Source organism: Panthera onca, chromosome Y (assembly GCF_046562875.1).
Source record: "Panthera onca isolate mPanOnc1 chromosome Y, mPanOnc1 haplotype 2, whole genome shotgun sequence".
Classification (NCBI taxonomy): Eukaryota; Metazoa; Chordata; class Mammalia; order Carnivora; family Felidae; genus Panthera; species Panthera onca.
In genome coordinates this window covers 8300056-8320771 of record NC_138358.1, presented here as the reverse complement: position 1 = coordinate 8320771, position 20716 = coordinate 8300056, and the positions used below count along the sequence as shown (strand labels likewise).

At 56.5% G+C, this 20716-nt stretch overlaps 1 protein-coding gene across 1 annotated transcript; it reads left to right on the top strand.

Moving 5' to 3' along the window:
* The first annotated feature begins 6194 nt into the window (after positions 1-6194).
* Positions 6195-9682, top strand: LOC145715030 (uncharacterized). The gene is made up of 6 exons (XM_081794617.1): positions 6195-7437; positions 8130-8207; positions 8352-8463; positions 8556-8701; positions 8795-8879; positions 9633-9682. The coding sequence occupies exons 1-6, from the start codon at positions 6289-6291 to the stop codon at positions 9680-9682; spliced, it is 1620 nt and encodes a 539-aa protein (XP_081650743.1). The 5' UTR covers positions 6195-6288.
* The last annotated feature ends 11034 nt before the right edge of the window (positions 9683-20716 follow it).

Sequence of the window (20716 nt, the reverse complement as noted above, 5' to 3'; positions counted from 1 at the left end):
CCCTGAATTATGACATCATGCCCTTGTGTATCACTTGACACAGTCTTAAATTAAAGTCTAGATTGTCTGATAGAAGTATGGCTACTTTGGCTTTGTTTTGTTGACGGGTAGCATGACAGATGATTCTCCATCCCCTTCTTTTCACTCTGAAGTTGTTTTCACATCTAAAGTGGGTCTCTGGTAAACAGCATATCGATGGAACTTGTTTTCTCATCCATTCTGTTCCCCTATGTTTTTTGATTGGAGCATTCAGTCCACTGACGTTTAAAGTAGTACTGAAAGACACGATTTTATGGCCATTATCTTGTTTGAAGAGTTGGAGGAAAACATATCTATATATCTTTATATCTATATCTACGTCTCCATCTCCATCTATATGTGTATGTGTATGTGTATATATATGTATATGTATATGTATATGTATATGTATATGTATTGTATTAACTGTATCTATATATCTATATCTATATCGATATGTATATGTCTATATACATCTATATATATAATTCTATATCTATTTGTATATATAAATATAATTATAAAGATAGATAGATAGATAGATAGATAGATAGATAGATAGATATCAATTTCCCTCTGAGTGTCCCCCCTTAAAATTGCGTGCAGGTGTGATTTAGCGGTCACAAACTCCTTTAAATTTTGTGTATCTGGGAACCTTTTTCCTCTGTTTCTATTTTGAATGACAGCCTTGCTGGATAAAGAATTCTTCACTGTGGATGTTTCTAATTCAGCACTTTGAACGTATCCTACCACTCCTTTCAGGCCTGCCAAGTTTCTCTGGATAGGTCTGCTGCAAACCTGATCTGTCTTCTCTTGTAGTTTAGGGACTTGTTTCCCTTGCTGCCTTCATGATTCTCTTTGCCTGAGTACTTTGTGAGTTTGAATATGATATGCCTTGCTGAGGGTCAGTTTTTGTTGAATCTGATGGGGTCCTCGGTGCTTCCCGGATTTTGATGGTGTGTCTTTCCCCAGGTTAGCAACATTTCTCACTATGATTTGCTCACATAACCTTTCTACCCCTTTTTCTCTCTCTTCCTCTTCGGGACCCCTATGATTCTGATGTTGTTTTTCGTTCTGCATGAGTCACTGATTTCTCCAATTCTTCAATCGTGCTCTTTTCCTTAATCTCCCTCGATTTTGCTGCTTCCATAGTCTCCTTAAGTTGGTCCTCTGAATCGCTGATTCTCTGTTCTGTCTCATCCATCCTTGACACCGCTGCATCCATCCGTCATTGCAGCTCAGTTATATCATTTTTAATTTCATTCTGGCCAGTTTTTACTGCATTTTGTCTCTGCACAAAGGGACTCTAATCTACATTGGACTGCAGCTAGTATTCTCATAATCGTGCTTCTAAATGCTGCTTCAGACATCTTGCTTGTGTCTGTGTTGGTTGAATCCCTGGCTCTCGTTTCTTCAGGCTCTTTCTTTCTGGGTGAATTCCTTCCCTTTGTCATTTTGAATGGAGAAAAGGAACTCATGAGGTAGAAAATTCAATGAAATATTCAAATTATAAAATGTTAAAAGTAAAAACTTAAAAACACACATGTGAATAATGGAATGAATGATGCTAGATTCTAGGCATGTTTCACGTGGGTGTTGAAAGTGGTTTTGACACAGGAGAGAAAAAAACGTGGGAGTGGAGAAAAATTTAGAAAATACTAATAAAAAATATTAAAAAGGGAAATGTTGTGAGAATTTGAAAAATCAATACACTGAAGTAGACTAAAAGGAGAAGATGGGAGTAAAATAGAATCTGTGAATATAGACACAAAAGGAAAGAATAATGTAGAAGAGTATTAAAGAAAGTTAGTAAAATTTCCACCTGCCCAGTCTCCTTCGCCTCTCCGCGCACAAAAGCACCTCCCTTCCCATGCCTCCTCGCTCTCCAAGTTCACTTCTGCATGCCACGTACCTGCTGAATTCGGTGGTTCAGGATATGCAGATTGCTGTGCTAATCCTCCAGTCAGTTTCCTGGGTGGGTAGGATGGTTTAGTGTTGGTCGGGCTGTATCTCATGCACGCGAGACACTTAAGAAGCTTCCATGCTGTCTGCCATCCGGGCTCCTCCCCAAAGAGGTGAGATCTGTAGCACCAGTTCTCCGATATGAGACATCCCACAGGAAAGTTGCGGTCGGTGACAAAGCGGAAAAGGGCATGTACCAAACAGGGAGGTCACCCTGGAGGGGGAGGCAGAGAACCTGCTCCAGACCTGGGAGGGGAGGCAGGGGCTCAAATGCTGGAGCCACGCCCACTGCCCTCCAGCTGATTGTTCCTGAACAGCAGCCAACTGTCTGGGTCTGGCCTGGAGCGCCTTCACCCCAAGGACCCATGGTCAAAAAGTTCACTGCCTCTGCCTCTGCCTCTCCCCCACCTCCACCGCAGCCACAGCCACAGCCACAGCCACAGCCACTTCAGTGTCCGAAGGGCCACGGGGCCGTGGGCGTGCTTCCCAAATGCTGGTGGGCTCCAGAAGGAGGCGGCAGGCATTTAAAAACCTTGGGCCTTGACACTCCACCTGCTGGGCCTAGTCTGGAGCCTCATGCCTCAAGTTCCCACTCCTTCTGCCCTATGGCCCTAGCCTGAGGATGGGCTAGGGCCCCAAAGAAGGGAGTCCTGTTCCGGAAAACGCTGAGATTCCTGACAATACCGGGCCTCCATTCTGCTGGAAGAGGGCGTTCGAGAGTCCAGGAATCGTGGCAACACCCCTGTCTCAGTCCCAGACAATTTCACTCGTTCATACGCACGCACACGCACACGCACGGGCACGGGCACACACACACACTCCCCCTCTGTGGCTGTCTCTAGTGGTGACTTACTCTCCTTCTTCGGCCTCCTTCCATGTCCCTCTGGCCTCTGTCTGTCTCTGAGTCCCTGTGATCATTTTCTTGAGGGAACGCTTCCTCCCTCCCGCACCTCCATCTCTCTTTCTCTGTCTCTGTGCTGTCCTTGCACAGTATCAGTGCATCTGGGTTTCCGTGAGCTGTGCGTGTCCATAGGGACGTAGTAGGCTGCTGATGGCACAGGGCTGCAGGGGAACACACAAAGGAACGCACAAGTACCAGGGGTCAGAGCACATCCAGACCTCCTAAGCCGTGACTGCCTCCAGGCAGCCCACACAAGCTGGGTATACATGTGAACTGAGAAAGGTCAGTCCCTTGGCCCTTGCCCTGTAGGTTGCAGCCAGCTGGGAGGTACTGAAACCCAAGGGACTGCCCAGTGTTGAGAGGGTCTGAAGAAAGGGCAGGAGCCGAGGAGGCAGGGAACCTAGTCGTAGCTGGTGTTTCTCCACATGCCATGTTCCGGTGCCATTGGTACTGGAAGGTTGGTATCAGTTGTGGCTCTCTTTCCTTGGCATCTCAATGCAAGCTTCCGTGACCCAATGGAGGTCCTGAATCTGCCCTAGTTTTCAGCCAGGTTGGGCCCCAGGACAAATGCACGTGCTGTGTGAGGGGGGAAAGCAAGTGTGAGTCGTGAGGAGGAGCTAGCCTCGTGAGTGGGATGTGGCAGAGGGCATGAGTGAGTGCACAGGTCCACTAGAGTGTGTCTGTGAATGTATTGTGGCTGGCGCCTGTGAGTACTTTTGCCTGAGACCTAGCGTTTGTGCTGGCAGCGTGCACGTGTCTGTGTCCACGTGCCGCGTGGCCGTGCATCTTTGTGCCCGAGTGAGTGTGTGTAGGCCGTTGGCAAGCGAAGGAAAGAGACTGGGGGCTTTCCTGACTTGGTGAGTAAGGGGGGGCTCCAGTGCCCAAGTGCAGCGAGTGCAATCCCTTCGCGCCTGGGATCGACACGGAGCTAGCTGATCACCTTTCATGACGGGAGGAAAGCCCGGACTTTGCCTGGGTCCGCTCGTCCTGTGTTGCCTTGGCCAGGGGCAAGTTGGGGTTGGGCCACCCATGGCGCAGTGGAGGAGGACCAAAGTTCCCTGCAAGGAAGTGGGCGTTAGTGGAGGGAGGCAGCAGAGAGCATGAGTAAGTCTGGCCCTGCTCCTGGAGCGGCCTAGGGGATCATCGCAAGGCCTTGTGGTCCCAGCCAGGGCATGTGTCTCGGTGAACATCCTCCTGGATGACCCTGCAGAGACAGGCCTGGCTGGTCTAGAGTCCCTTGCGAAGTTGGGGCCCGGCCCCTGGACCCCAATACTGTGGTAGGTGTTGTTCAAACTGAAAGGCATTGCCTGCTTGTCCCAGACAGTCCCTGCACCTGGGACCCAGATTTGTTCCCACGTTCCTGCCACGGGGTCTCCCGGCGATGCGTGGGAGTTTGACAGGCCCCATTTCTCTGGAGGGAGTGAGTTGCATAGGTCAGGTGCACCAGGGTCTGGGCCTGCTTTCCTGTCTTGCCCACCCGCTACGTCCTCTGCTGAGGGCAGCTTGAGGGCTCACCACTGGACCTGTTCCTCTCCCTTTCTGGGTAAGAGTTTGCCTCTCTGTCGGTCACACTGGCCACCCCCTCTCAGCCCCCTGCCACCTGTTCAGCCTCCCCCCATCCACCTGCGTTTCTATGCATTGCTGTCACCTGAAGCGGTGGTGTGCTGCCTCATATATCACAGCCACCCTGGAGCATTGCTGTACCCCGTTCGTATCCTGACATAGCCCAGCGAGTCTGGAGGAACCTCTTCTGTGTCACGGAAGCAACATGTTGGCCAGAGGGCCCGGCACACGAATTTGGAAATCCTAGAATCCCCCGCCTGCCTGGCAGCCTCCTGGTCCCATAAAGAGGTAGGGGAACACTGCATTCCACCAGAGGGAAAAGGCAATGCATGAGTGTGGTGCCTGGCCAGGCAATGCATCTCGAGCCTCCAATCCTGCAGTGGCTCTGTGTGGTGTGTGTGTGTGTAGCTTATGCTGTCTGACATAGACCGGCAGGGAGTCCACATCACCACTGCCCTGACAGGGAGGGAGACCACATCATCGCCCTCACTGCACACCGTCTGCAGCTTATTGCTTCCCCAAAGTGGTCATGTGGCTTCATGTAGACCCTGGGGCGTGTCCCTCACTTGGGTCCCAACACTGCATCCCCCAACCCCCCGATACCTCTCGGAGACCCTTGAAATCATGCTGCCTGTGGCACAGGGGGACAGTGTTTTGAGCCAGCGCCCACGCTCATGGCAGCCTGCCGCCTAAGTGAGTGGTAAAGGAAATGGGACCAGGATGAACAGACATACGGCCAACGAAGGCCTGGGGAGGGTCCCTGTGAGAAGATGGCCAAGCATTGTGGGAGGAAGGGGACCGCTGTCTGTGGGACAGACACAAGCTCCAGGAATCCCAGGGCCCACGGTCACGGGTCTTTCCTGTGCACTGCCACACACGGTAGCAATGGGCAGCCCGTCATGAGAGGGGGGGTGTGTGCTTGCCAGTGTGTCACTTTCCAGGCAACGGGGACAAACGGCAAGAGCGGCGCGCATGATACGCAGCCTCCCCTAGTGTGGCGTCCTCTCCACGTCACACACCTCTGGTCACCGACCTTCCCTAGCCGGTGCACTGCTAGACTGCTGTCATGACATACATGTCTTCTGGGAGCAAGGATGGACGTAGAGAGTATGCAAAGGAGGCTGAGCAGATGGAAAACCGGGGTGCACAGACAGCAGGCGCACAGCTGACATGCGTCTCCCGGACAGCCAAGGTGATCCGCTGAGTGGATTTGTCGGACTAGGGGCACAATGAACAAAGGTGGCGGTGTAAATGGGCAAAGCGGGGAGGTCCCCCTTTACCCGTGTGTGTAGATAGCCGCGTGCCCAGCGCAGCGTGGAATGCAAAGGTCGCTTTCGCATGGCCAGAAGCCAAACAGGGCACCCAGAGCGCACAGAGGGCCGGCTGCAAGCCCCCCGGAGGAGTTGCACTGCACGGGGCCCAGAGCCTTCCTGCCTATGCAACAGACGCGCCCCAGTTTCCGGGTGACCTAGGGGCGGGACCGCCGAAGCCACGCACGCCACCGTCCCTATGATTGGTCCTGAAGGCAGTGAAGCGGCCTGGGCGTGGCTTGGAGCTCCCTCAGCCTCAAAGCCGCAGGCGCACACCTCTCCCCACAAAGGCCTCCGAGGCAGCATCGGCATAGCGATAGCCACCGCCGAGGCATCCTGGGTACAGCACCATGCGCATGCGCATGCGCATGCGCATGCGCCCCCTCGACCTTTGGGCTCTGGGAGGAAGGGGGAGCGAGTTGCCAGCCATTGCCCTCAGGGCTCCGCTCACTGGGTCTGGGGAGGGGGGCCGTGCTTTCACCTCCCGCTTCGTCGTCGGTAGGAGCCACAGTTGGTGTCTCGGGCCGGGGCCGCATGTTGCGCGACTCGTGTTTCCGAAACACTGGGGATGCCCGGAGGCCCCATGCCGCCTTCGACCGGGAACGGGGCGGTCGAGAGACGAGGGCCCGTGGGGACACTGGGTCTCCGGCAGGGCCGGAGGTGCCGCAGGCCGAAGGCTTGCAGGCCACAAGCGAACAGCCTGTGCAGGAAGGCCAGGCCCGACCCGAGAGGCAGGTGGGCGGCCCCAGCGAGATATCGGTGCCGCTGGTGCATGACATAGTGGCGGTGGAGGCGCTGTGGGGCCTGGCGGAGGAGGAGGTTGAGGTGGCGGCCGCGGAAGAGGACGCGCCTGGGGAAGAGGGGCATGAGCAGAGGAAGAAGGGGGAGGAGGACGAGGAGCAGGAGCCGGGGAAGGAGAAGGTCCAAGTTCACGAGGAGGAGGACCTGAAGGGCGAGGGGGAGCAGCAGGACCAGAAGAGCAGAAGGAGGAGGAGGAGGAGGAAGAGGGGGAGAGGCAGCAGGAGTAAAAGATTAGAAGGAGGAGGAGCAGCAGAAGCCCAAGCAGAAGGAGGAAGAGCGGAAGGAGGAGGAGTTGGCGGAAATGAAAGGGGAGGAGCAGGAGCAGCAGGGTATACAAGCGGGCGCGGCGGCGGCGGCGGCGGCGGCCACGGCGCCGGCCGCGGCGGTGGCGGTGGAGGCATTGGCGGCGGCAGTGGCAGGGGAAGGGGACCAGGAGGAGGAGCAGGAGGAGGAAGGGAAGGCGTGCGAGCCATTAAAGGGAGAGCAGAATTGCAAACGGAGGAGGAAGAGGAGCAGGAGAAGGAAGCGCTGGAGGAGCAGCAGCAGGGCGAGGAGGAGGTGGAGGGCAAGGAGGACAAGGAGGAGCGGGAGGAGGAGGAACAGAAGCCGAGTGAGCAGGAAGGCCGATGGGTGGAAGAAGCCCAGGAGCTGCAGGTGAAGCAGGATAAGAAGGAGCAGGTAGAGTCAGGCCTCCGTCCTTGCCCTTCCCCACTGGAGGCTCTGGAGGCTCTGGAGGCCCTTCAGATAGAGCTACAGCCGGTGAATAAACAAGCCAGCCGGGAGCACGCTCGACTCAAACTCAGGATGTGGCAGAGGCGGCAGCGACATCTGCAGCAGAGAGGTGCCCTTATCCAGGGCATCCGTGGTTTCTGGGCCAAGGCTGTATCCTTCCTGCTGCTGGTGGAGGGTCCAGAGGGGGCTGGGCTTGCGCAAGAGGAAGGAAAGGGAGGTGACATTTAGAGGAACCCAGGACAGGGACTGGAGCTACGCCACGCTCCAGTGGCCGGGAACGTGCAAACGTGATCCCATCCGGTGGTCCTGGCTCTGCAATGAGTGTGGGAGGAGGGCAGTGCCGGGGTGGGGGAGGCATGTGTGCTTTACGTCGCACCTGGCACGGAAACAGCGCTGGGAGAGTGGGGAGTGGCGGTGGAGGTCCAGGCCAGGTCGGGGAAATGACCGAGGGCTTCTTCCCACACAAAGCCGCGTGGGGGCACGTTTCTGGGTCCCGCTAAGCATCTTGCTGCGGGGAAGGCGATGTGAATGCCCACTGGTCGGCGCGAGACCGGATGTGTGCTGTCTGGCTGTGTGGAAGTAAGCGTCCTCAGTGTCCTCACGAGCACACAAAGCTAGGCGTGGTTGCGGGCGTCTGGGCATGCACAGCCTCCTGTGCGTGTCTAGCAGAGCCCTGCGCGATCCTGAGACCCCGTGGGCCTGGACGCAGCCTGCGGGGAGGGCTTGAGACCCTGGGGGAGGACGCCAGTCCCGGGGGGAGGACGCCTGGATGCTGTCCACACTGGTTCTCTGGTTCGAGCTCTCTCACGCCCAGCACCTGAAGGCTCTTTGACCTGCGGCAGTTTGTGAACCACCCTCAGATGTCAGCCCTGATTAGTAAGACCGATGAAAGCATGCTTCGCCACATGACCAATTTGAAGGTCGGCCTGGGAGTGGGAGGTGGTGTGGGTGGCTGGCTGTGTGGGGAGGGGAGGTGGTGGGGAGAAGTGATGTGTTCCTTCCTCAGGGGAGGGCGGGTCTCCTGGAACAAGATTTCACATTTCTGCCCCACTGTACCACGGCAGGTGGAGGAACACAAGTTTCCCAGGGAATGCCGGAAGATCCTGCTGTTTTTTGGCAAGAACTCCTACTTCCAGAATGAAGTCGTTACGAAGGAGTATGTCCTAGGCCTTGATGGTAAGTGTCCACTGACTGCATGGGCGGCAGTGGGTGGAGGGTTGAATGTGATAAGTTCTCTGGCGCCTTCTCACATACGCGTCTTCCTGCAGGGTATAGGGCGTCTCATTCCAGTCCCATCCAGTGGTACCCAAGGTACAGACAGGAGGCCTACAGACGCAGGCATGACAACAGCAGCCTCAACTTCTTCAACTGGTTCTCTGACCACAGCTTTGCCGGCTCTAGCAGGATTGCTGAGGTGGGGCCCTGTAACAAGGAAGGGAGGTGATTTTCATGGGTTCCCCCACTGCGTGGGATAGCTACCTGAGGCCTGGCCTGTCTCCCCTACCAGATAATCATAGAGGATCTTTGGCCCAACCCCCTGCCGTATTTCAAGATGAAGGAGGCCCCAGGAGAGAGAACTGAGAGGGAAAGAGGTGAGCAGCCAAGGGTGTGGGCACGGAAATGTGTGTCGTGGGGTCCAGGGCACAATTCTCTTCTGCATGGAGGCACCGAGACTCACAGCGGCACAGGAGGTGACCCCAGGTCAAAAGGGCATCAGCCTGAGACAGGGAGTCTTAAGAAGTAACGTGTCCCAGAGGCTTTGCCCCTTTGGGGAGCCTGAAGGTGGGAAGGGGGCTAGACAAAAAGAATGAGCAAAGCGGGACAACCAAAGCTGGCTCATCAGATAGCACGGTGACAACTGTCATTCCCGGACCTTGAACCCCACCCTCAGGCCTCCTACCACCATCCCACATGTTGTCTGGCTTCTGGATCCCCTTGTCAGCTTTGGCACAGCTTATCACACCCTCCCATCCTACTTTCCGTTTGGAAACATTCAAGCAACCTTACTCAGGGCCAAGATAAGACTCTCACCTGTCCTGTGTGTGTGTGTGTGTGTGTGTGTGTGTGTGTGTGTGTGTGTGTGTCTGTCTGTCTGTCTGTCTGTGTGTACCCATATATCCCAGGGATATGCACGATCTTGAGAAGAGTATGAAGGAGCGTCGCACTACATCGACCCCAGTGGAAACCCTTCCGATGCTCACCGATGGTCCACAAGATTCTCCTGGCCATGAAATAAGGACAAGGGTGGTGGTGACACGTGGCGCAGGGCGGGGGTCCAATACATTGGAAGAAATATAGAATGGGAGATAAACAGCATGAAGTGTTTGTGTGTGTCTTCCTCTCAGGTTCGCCCTGGGGCGTGTCCATGTATACATGCGGCTGTCCAGAGGTGTAAGTGTTCTGTGCCTGCACATTGGAGTTCCAAGGAAGGGCGGGACGTAGGACATTGTCCGTAGGGATGGGTCACACATTGGGATTGCATGTGAGGTCAGTAAGATTGAAGCAATGGGGACTTGGGTGAGGGAGGCCAGGGCACAAACCTGAGAGAAAGGCCAGTGCCCAGGTTCATAGCTTTCCTGTGAAAATGAGGAAATTCAAGGAAACGGAGAGGCCAGCACAGGCCAGGGATGTCCAATATTCAGGGTTTGGGCATGTCCATGATGGTGCCCCCAGAATCCCGCATGGGGACACCCTCAGTCATGTTGACTGAACCGCCACACAGGGAGGAATTCCCAGGGTTGATTACCCTCTGGTTTTCAGACGTCTACCAATGCAGACTGTCTTGTGGACAAGGTCAGGATCTCAGGACCAGCCACACATATTTGAGGGATTGTGAGCAGGTTGTAAGATTGGTGTCCAGGGGAAGGAACCGAGGGACCAGAGGCAGAGTGGGTGGGTAAGACCGATGAAGTTCTGCTTCAGGTAGAGTTGACAGGGACAACATACACACTGCAGAGAAAACAGCCCACTACAGTCTCACGCAACTCCAAAATCACAGCCAACTTTTCTGGTTCCACTTCCTGAAGCTGAGCCTCCCAAACACCGCTTCACTTATTCTCACACACACACACACACACACACACACACACACACACACACAAGACTCCTGAAGGAGTCCTAGTGCTGATGCCCTTGTGTGAACTTTGCTGTTTCTGAAAAGACCTCTGGTTACGAATGGGTGGCCCAGATTGCAAGCCAACAGAGGGGAGGGTCGCGGGGAGGTGGGGCTCTTCAAGGGCACGAACACGCCAGCCTCTCCCGTGTGCCCTCTGCCCTCTCATCATCAGCCGTGATGAGTCGGGTGATGCTCTTCCTCTGTGTCCACAGGCTTAAGCCGTGTGTCCAACACGCCATGTGAGACTTGTGAGAAGACTCCCAAGTGCAAACACCAGCAGGCGCTCAGGGAGGTCGCCTCGTCCCAGGCAGCCTGTGTTCCTTTGCCTGAGTGCCAGGACAAAGGCTGCCTCAGCCACATAGGGAACGATGGACTTGTGAGGCCTTAGCATTCTGTGCAGAGGTCCCCGGCAGGCCTGGGGCTTAGAAAGGACTGGGACGAGCCTCACCTGCGAAGACGTGAGTGCTGGGATACTCCTTACACAGCAGATGGCTGCTTGCCAGAGATGTCTGTGCTAGGGATGGGGCAAAAGCTCCACCGTGCGAGCAGTGCAGTAGACAGAGTTCAGCCTTGTCCATCGCAGGCTCTTCTGTATCCCCATGTACCACGGCCCCCAGCACAGCGTGCCTGAGACTGACCTCCCGACACTAATATTCCTGTCTCCCAAGCTGCCCAAGCTCCCCAGGATCCCCACTGCACAGCTCTGCAGTACAAGAGCCTTCTCTGCAGTGGGTCTATTCCAGAGAAGGCGTGGGCAGTCCCAATGCATGGAGGCCTCTTGCCCCTATCATATGCAGACAACATGGTCAGCGGGGTGTCAGCACGCTGTGGAGTTGAGGATCTGTGCGACCAAGCCTTACCTCTTCCAGGGCAGAGGCTGTCGCACTCTCTAGAAGGGAAGGCAGGCCTTTCTCTCGCTGCTGTCTGCACGCTGGCTGGAGAGGCACGTCTTCTCAGCTGCTTGATGGGTAAATGTCAGGGTACCCTGGAAAAGCTCCCAGTGCTGACCCGAGTCTTTGGGTGTGAACATCCAAAGAAAGTATGGCCAGTGATTGTGCAGTGGGAATACGGCCTCAGTGGTCATGAGGCTGGGCCCTTTGGGGCATCTTTCTGCACAAGCAGGCCGTTACTTGATAGGTCTTGCCGAGCAGGAACACTTTACGGGACAGGTGAACACAGGGTCCCCCACATGTTAATATCTCCAGCCAATACCTCCTTAGGGGCCAGGGTGACGTTTGCGCCCGGCCTGTCCCAAAGACAAGGTACGGACAAAGTGTGGGTGTGGAATACACTCACGGCACCCAGAGCCAAACCCTCAAGTGTGGACACTTGAGGTCCGTGGGCAGAGGCCTCGGTGCTCTGTGTCCGAGGGATTACAGCCCTCATGCTGCACACCCGGCATCCCCGGGTGTCCTCCCGTATCCGCAGCTCTCCCCGGGGAGCCCTAGGGTCCAGGAGCTGCTAAACCCCCTGCACAACTGTATCTGCTGCCCAGCGGCCTCTTCCACCCCAACATCAGCGTGTGTGGGCTCCAGAGTGCTGTCCCTCGAGAGAGGACACCCTCAGCAATTCAGGAGCCTTCTGACTTCCATGTCTCTGAACCACGCGTGTCTCATTGGCCTGTCGGGATCGTCCCGTTGTTCTCTGTTCACAGGAAATGTCTCGCATTGCCTGTGCTCCTCTGTCTCCCTGAGTGAGCCCTGGCGTGTTTGTGTCTTTTCCTGGCTTTGCCTGTGCCGACACCTCTCTGGTGATGCCTCCTTGCCTGGCCTAAGTGGGCACAGCTGTACCCGTGTAACCGCCTTCGTCTCTGCACACCTGTGTGTTGGGTCAGCTGTGGCTCTGGTGGCCTGTCTTGTCTTTGGTGTATGCTTCTGCGCTTGAGTGTGCTTCCCTCTGCATTCAAACCCTTTCTTCCACTGACAGATCCAATTGCTGTCCTGCTGTCAGGTGGAGGGGCTTCTGCGTGTTCTGTTCTATGTTCCAGGAGCCAGAAATCCTTCCGTGCCTGTAGGACCTTCGTCAGAGGATTGGCCATGCACTCACTGCCAGCCAGTTAATGTCCCCAAATGCAGCTGGCTTGCTGTGAGCATTCCGTCACACCTCTATTTTCTGTCCTTCTGTTTTCAAACCCTTTGCGCCCGAGGGGCTCAAACGTCACTGGCCTGCACGTTGCAGATGCAGGCGTAAATTGTGAAAAGCGGACCGGCAACGTTTTCCCACTTACTCTTTTGCCACGTGGCATGTTCCTGGCTGGGAGAGACTTCCCCCTGCCAGTGTGTGTCTCGTTTCCGTGTGCCTCCTGTGTGTTCTGGTCCCTAATTTGTCCATTACGTCCTACCTGGGAGTCTGATTCATGTCTGCAGGAACGAGGCTGACACCTTTGACTGCTGGGTTCTGAGCTCAGCTTAGTCCACCAGGACTAGTGCGTGCCTGAGGGACACAACGGGCAGTGACGGATGTGCCCGTATCCTTCACGTGCAAGCGCTCCGTCCAGCCACCTTCGCCGGGACATTTCTCAGCGACCCCTCTTTGTTTGTGGTGAGAGCACTTGCCTCTGAGAAATCTGACGAGGCGGTGAAGCATTGCTTACGGCTGCCCTGTGCAAGTTAGATCTCCAGAACTCATGCACATGGCATGACTGCATCTTCACACCCGAGCCCCGACACCTCCTCATCGCACCCTCCCCTGATTAGCACCACTCTACTCTCTGGTGGACTGCATGCCTTTAACTCCTTTAGTCTCCTCAGGAATCCATCAGGCAGGGCTCACCACCACTGTGCTTCTGTCAGGGGCTGGCTTCTTTCAGTGAGCCCAGTGCTTTCTGCACTGATGCTCAATGCACCCGCAGAAGGGTGAGCCACACTAAGCCCGGCGGCAAACCCTTTGGCCGTACATTTCCCACATGTGTGCCTGGTGGCAGAGGTGCACAAGGAGCCCGCCTGCATGCGTCTCCCAGGTCCTCCACAGGGTACAAAGTACCGCCTCAGGAGGCTGATCCGCATCACATGGGCATAGCTCTGCTTGCACGTGTTAGCCTTTCGTATCATACAGGCAGCCCAGACTTAGAAATCCTGCTACCTGCTTACAACGATCCAGCCCTCGTGCTTCTGCAGACGCTCTGTGTCTGTACAGACATTTGAGTCACGGTCTCGTGACCTTCCAATACAGCTTGATGGTCTGTCCTTAGCTTACAGCCTGGGATGCGGTTCTCACTCATTGTCCTCCCCTCGGGTGCGAGTTTCCTCCATCACTGTGGTGGAAGGTAACCTTTATCACCATACGTTGGCTTGAAATTACTGGGCGGATCACCTGTCTGCGTCCGGGGATCCGAAGGAGACCTTGGCTCTTTTGCTCACGGTCCACCCTTTCTCTGTGATGAGTCGCTTTGGATGAGAAGCTTGCCAGAGGCGAGGGGGCCTCAGAGTTGAGCACATTTCCTGGGCATCTGTGAGAACTTCGTTGGTTCCACTCGGAAAGCATTGACATTCATGGATGTGCAGCCTCTGCTTTTGCTTGAATTTGCCGAGCTTTGGGACGTGATTTCTTCCCGCATGTGCTGTGCCTAAATCTCTGCTGTGTCTTTCCGGCAGTCCCGTTTCCTGTCTCCTGCTGGTAAGTGCAGGGCTTCCAGCAGCCCTGTGGGGAACGGGTCCTTGTTTTCTTCCCTGCGGTGCCCTCTTCCTCACCCCGAATGACCTCATTGCAGCTTCCTTCTCGTTCAGCGATCGTTTCAGACTGCCCTTAAGGTCCAGGTGGGAGCGGTGCCTTTTGTGCTGAGGGCTGACCACTGTAGAGCATTCGTCTCTGTGCAAATTGCACAGGTGAATTTCACCAGGTGAAAGTGCACACTGTAGTTGCCCTGTCTTCAGAGTCAGCCCACCTGTCTCCGCCTCGGCTGCCCCTGCTCTCCTTCCTCCTACCCTCTCCTTACCTCCCCCTCCCTTGTCTTCTTCCTGTCCCTCCCTCCCACTTTCCTTCCAGCTCTCTTTGTCTTCGTCTCCCTCCTCTCCATCACTAATGCCTCCCCCTGTCTCCGCCTGTCTTCCTTGTAATAGGTGCCCCTCTGTCTCTTCTTGTCTTGCTCCTCCTCCCCGTCTCTCCCACCAATCTCCCCGGACTCTCCCTCTCCAGGCCGGTCTTCCCCTCCACTCGTCCTTCCTTCATCTGCTCTGCTTGCACGTGTCTCTCTCTCTCCCTCTATAGCTCTGTCTCTCTGTGTGTCTCTTTTTCGCTGTCTCTCTCAGTGGACCTTCTGTGTCTGGGTGCATGCTTCTTCAGAATTCTTGTTGGTGCCTGGGAAATGGGAAGGGAACTCGTCTGCTTTCGCGTGTACTAGTGAAAGCAGGCACAGGGCTTTCTCAGAGACAGACACAGACAAGTCTGCAATTCTCGGTGAAGGGCCCCTACGTGCCCTGCGTGGTTGGAGTCGTCCTCCTTTTAGTGGAAGGTTAGATTTCAGGACCGGAGCAAGCTGCTAAATCCTACTACTACCCCATCTCCCTGGCGCTCTGTACGGAGATCAGTAGGGCACCAGTGGCAGATGGTGCTCTGGGGGTTGTTCTTTGCTCTGAATTGCAGTGCAGTGAGGTCTACTGAGCTGTTTTCTTGCAAGGACATGGCGGTGGGGTGGGTCTAGGGTGGGTGTCACTGGTTCTGGGTGGGCACCCACCTTACCGCCGCCCTCAGCCTGACGGCCAAGGAGGAGATACCGTGCGGACGGCCATGTGGCCCCGGTAGGCGTGACACTAAGGACTTCTCCAGGCTTTGCCCCAGCTTCATGAAGAAGGGGCAAGGGACGGAGCAGGGAGTGGCTCACGGCGTGGACGATCCTGTGCTGAACGCTCTGGTGCCCGTAGTGAGGCCTCTGGGGAAAGGGTGTACAAGCGACCACACACTGCGCGATACCGGGGACCTCGCAAGTGAAGCCTGGAAGGTGACAGCGCTGAAGAGGACATGCGGCAAACGGGGGCCACGCTGGCACCTTGGCACTCGCTCCAGAGCCTGGACCGGCCATTGGCGCGCGCTTGCTGGCGGCCAGCACCCTGTCTTGCTGTCTTGCAACTGATTGCTCCCCGAACCTGGCCAGCTGGCCTGACCTGCCCTGGAACCACTTCGCCCCCAGGCCGCATGCGCACACTCTTCACTGCCTCTGTCTCGGCCCCTCCTCCACAGCAGCCACAGCCAATGCGGAGTCCTCAAATCCCAGAGCCTGTGCGCCTGCGCTCAACTTTGGCGGGCTGCGGCGGGAGGCTTCAGGGAGCTCATGGTCTTGCGGCCAAGGCTCCCCCCACCTGCTGCCGTTTCCTGTCCTTGTCCTGAGGCTGCCCTAGCTACACTGGGGCCGGGGCCGAGCGTCATGGCCAGCGTGTCGCGGTCCGGACAAAGCGGAGATTCCCGCCGACCCTGGGCCCTGATCGTCCCGGATGCGAAAGGTGGAGAGTCCCGGCCCCGCGGGAATGCAGGGGCGCTGGAGGGCGTGGGCTGGCCGCAGTCCCCAGGTTCAGGGGCGGCAAGCGCCCATCCTGTGCAGGAAGCCCAGGCCGGGTGTGAGATACAGGTGGCAAGCCCAGCGGAGGAATTGGTGCTGATATTGGATGACGGAATGGTGGCGGCTGAGGTGGTGATCGGGGAGGAGGAAGAGGACGGCGAGGCGACCAAGGATGAGGTGGCTGGAGAGGAGAATTCTGAGGAAGCCAAGCCAGAAGCAGAGGACATGCACGAGGAGGAGGAGGTGGAAGTTGAGAGACAGCAGCAGGAGGAGTTTCAGGAGCAAGAGGAGAAGCGCGAGGCAGATGCAGAGGCGGAGGAGGGGCCCCAGCTCTCCCAGCCGCTGCAGCAGCAAGAGCCAGCGCTGCGTCCTGCCTCAGCCCAGGACCCGCTGGCAGCACTGGAGCGTCTTCAGCTGGAGATCAGCGCTGGGAATGCCCAGGATTCCAGGGCCTTATGGCGGCTGAAGCGCAGGATTCTTCGGAGGCAGATTTCTTACCTGAATCACAGAAGGGCCATCATCAAGCACATCCCTGGCTTCTGGGCCCAGGCGGTATCCTTCCTTGTGCTGGTGGGTGATGGCGGGGGCTGTTGTGCAGGAGGGCTGGGCACTGAGAGCAGGGTGCCTCAGGGCGATGGCCCCCAGAGAGGAGAGCTGGGGAATGGTCCCTGGCCCTGGGTTGGTGTGGTCTGGGATCCAGTGTAAGGCCTTGGACAGGGGCGGTTGTTGGGGATGGGGGGACTTGGTGACTGGGTCTGTTTCCTCTAGGTCTCCGCCAACGTTGGCCTGCAGGCTGGTCTCAAATATTACTTGCAGACACGAGCCATGTGTCCCCATGCTACCAGAGCTAGGGTAGCACAAAGCAGCCTTCACTCAGAGCAGATAAGGCAAGGAAATATTTCGCTGCAAAATGGGAGAGTTACGCAGGCCGCACACCCACCTTCACATTCACAGGCTGTGCACGTTTCCTAGCAGTTCCTTCAAAAGAGAGCATTTCAGACACACACTCGTGACCTTTAGTGGAACCACGCCACGCCCCTTTGCCAGACAGTAGGACGACTGAGACCCACTCCGAATGGGGTACAAGCTGCCTCCTCAGACCCTGACACACACACACACACACACACACACACACACACACACACACACACAGAGGATTCTCTCCTGGTATCTCCACCCCTGCTTCCCTCTCTGTCCTCAGGCTCCGGCTCGGTCCCACCCATGTCTTTCTCTCCGGACTGGCCGTGTCACTGTGTCTAATCCTTTTCCCTCCTCGGCCCTCCTCGTCCGTGCTTCTCGATCTCTTTCTCCCTCCCACACCCTCTGCTTGCAGCGTAAGTGTGCAGTCGGGTTCCTGTAAGCCATGTTATTCCATCTGGACTCAGGAGGCTGGTGACAACATAGGTCTTCACGGGAATATGCCAAGAAACCCAGCCGTGAGGAGGGGTCAGAGCACATGCCGACATCACAAGCTATGATGGGCTGCTGGCAGCCCACACAGGTCAGATATAGGAAGGAACTGTGAGGCGTGCAGGCAGTGGAGTCTCTCCCTGCTGTGTGCAGACAGCGTGGGAGGTACAGGAAGCCAACGGACTGCCCAGTGTCGATGGGGTCTGATGCATCTGCAGAGGCTGAGGAGTGTGGGGACTAGTGTTTCCTGGTCTTTCTGCACATGCCGTGATCTAGTCCCTTGCTCTTAGCCTGGGAGGGTTGGAGGGGGGCTGTGTCTGTTTCCACAGCATCTGAAGGCACAGCTCCTTGACACAGCACAGATTCTGAATCACCCCCAGTTGTCGGCCATGATCGGTGCCCAGGACAAAGACGTGCTCAGCTACGTGGTCGACTTGGAGGTGAGACCGGGGAGGCTGTGGCTGGGGGCCGTCCCGTCGGGGGTGGGATTTGGGCAGGAGAGGGTGAGGCAAAGGTGCTCACCCTCACAGCCAGGCAAGTAGCTCAGGACCCCGAGGGAGGACACTTGCCCCCTCCTGTCCCATTGCTCACGGCAGGTGGAAGAAGTGGGCCATCCCAAGTACCGCTGCAGAGTGATGTTTTTCTTTGGGGCCAACCCGTACTTCCGGAACCCAGTGATCATTAAGGAGTATCAGCTGAGCTTTGCTGGTAGGGTGTGGGTCCCATGATGGTGCGGGGCAGGGGGATGAGGAGCATGAATCAGGGGCAGGAGGGAGGGGGAGGGGGAGGGGCAGGTGGGTGGGGAGGAGGCCATCAGCTTGCTCCTCAAATCCTCTCTTCCTGCAGGCTACAGGACATCGCGTTCCACTCCAGTCCAGTGGTTCTGGGATGATGAACGTGGAGCTCCCAGTCGCAGGCATGACCCCACCAGCCTTAACTTGTTCAACTGGCTGTGTGAGCACAGCTGCCCAGGGGCGAACAGGATTGCCGAGGTGGGGCCCCTGAGGCCTTCGTCAGCAGTGGGGATGTGGGTGGCCCCCGGCCAGAGAGGAGAGTGGGCTATGCCCAATGTGGCGCCGGCCTGTGTCCTCTTCCAGATCATCATCGAGGACCTGTGGCCCAATCCCCTGCAGTACTACCTGAGGGAGGAAGGGACCAGAAGACAGTGATCTGACGTGCTCACGTGTCGGTGAGAACCCCAGTATGCGGTGTGTTGACCTGCGTGTTGTATGGGCAAGGGAACGTGGGCCACACATTGGCTTGGAAATGGAAGGTCCGCCGACACAGGGACACAGGTAGCATGGGGAGAGGGTGGGAGGATGACAGGGGACCTGCAGAGACTCAGCTGCAAACACACAGAGGGTCGAAGCCTGCAAACCAGATGCAGTCGTGCTGTGGGCTGGGGCTTTGGAGAGCAACTCGGGAGGAGCAGTGCTTCACCACAAATGCTCCCCGTGGATGTCCGCCCTGTCCCGGGCTTCCCCCTGCTCCTTCAGTCTGGATTTGCCTGCCAGTCTTTGGGTCAGGAGCTGCCGTGTCCCCAGGCGCCACTGTGGTGAGAATCTCGCACTTCCTTCCATGTGCCCCACCACGCCATGTCCTCCCGCAACCCGACAGCCATTCTTAGAACTGGTCCAAGGCCATTGGGGGCTGGAAATGAATCCCTGGGTGAGAAAGCAAGGGGGATCGCAAAAGGGCGAGGCACAAGAGTGACACCATCTGGGATGTATTTGCAAATATCCCGTATCATTCTTGGTGTCTGTTGCGTGGGGGCGCGTGTGTGCGCGTGTACGCAAATGTGTCTGCGTGTGCCCACATGCGTCAGGTGCTCTGCATCTGTGTGGGCGTGAATCGTGCAGAGCTTCTATCTTTGCCCATGCAGAAACAATGGAGGACGCCACCAGTGCTGGAAGAGATGGGTGGATGAGTCTCCTGTCTTCTACGTGCCCCGGAGAGAATTGAGGAAGAGATAACGTGTGGCAGCCTTGAAGAGTTTCCACGATGTTTATGTGGACACATACAGGAAGCTAAAAACCCTTCTGTTTTTGGTGTGTGTGTGTGTGTGTGTGTGTGTGTGTGTGTATGGGGACCTGAGGAGGGACGATGAGGAAGGGACCTGAGTGTGACTGTCCTGCCGCTGCCCGGGTGATTCTGTGTGTGCGGGAGAGGTGCAGTACTGGGGTGGGGCCGGTGTTGCCATGTGCACAGAGGCCTGCCTTCTTGGGCAGGAAGAGCCTGGAAGGAGGAGGAGGAAGAGACAGACCTGTTATTTGGAGATTTATTGTATAGGCCAGAGCCGAAAGGCAGGGAAGGGGATTGCACAGTGGGACCAAATTGGTCCATTGGGTCCTGGTACAGTGTGGCCAGGACTCGGGGGGTTTCAGCCAGGACCCTTGATCCCAGAGGGGTGCTGTGTCCTTGGTGAGATAGAATCCAGTCAGCAAAGCCTCCAGTCAGGATCAGAGCGAAGACCACATGTCCCCGGACAACTCAGGAGCAGGCAGGCTTCTCATAGTCGATGCCAGTATACCTTGCTGCTGCCTCCCACACCCGGGGCTCCTTTGACCCCGAGCCCTGTCCTCAGACAGTGGCTCAGGATGGGAGATGTGTCAGGGGGAGGGGCAGGTGTGGGTTGTGGGCAGCAGCGAGGCTTATGAGTGGGAATTCATGGAGAGAATACGCACGAGGGCAGAGATCCAGCGTGAGTTCGTGCGAGTGTGTGTGGGCGTCTGTGGCAAACTGGGCCTGAGATCCGTGGTGGTGCCGGCAGTGTGAGCGTGCATATGTTTGTGCGATTGCGTAGCGGTGTGTCTCTGTCTGTGCAGGAGTGGGTGGTTAGGCCACTGGAGAGACAAGGAGAGACACAGCGGTCTGTGTGAATGAGGTGCTTATGTGGGACGGTCAGGTGCCAGAATACAAGAGTGCAGTCCCTTCCCTCCTGAGTCCTGATGGTAATCGCTGGGATGGGTGCAATCGTTGCTGTGCCAGGGGGCTCAAGTCAGGATGCAAAAGGGAGATTGGTGCAAGGTCAAGAGGGGGGCCGAGGGGAGGAAAGCCTGTGTCCAGTGGCCAGTGGACCACTTGTGAGTAAGTGTGCTTGTGTGTGTGTTAGTGTGTGTCTATGTGGGAGTGAGTGTGTGTGTGTGTGTGTGTGTGTGTGTGTGTGTGTGTGTGTGTTGAGTGGCTCTGGTGGGCCGACAGTAGCAAATACGTAGGGGCTACATGGTGTGCCCAGGCTTTGTGCACAGGGTAGCTAGGGAACCCAACCTGTCAGGCTACGTGGTGTGCAGAGGGCGTAGGTATTTCCCTGGAGGGAGCCGTCTAGCAAAAATCTCTGCTCTTGGCAGACGAGCCATGTTTTGTCACCAGTCAGCTCTTCCTTGGGGCTCTCCTCTCTGCTTCCTGTGCACCAG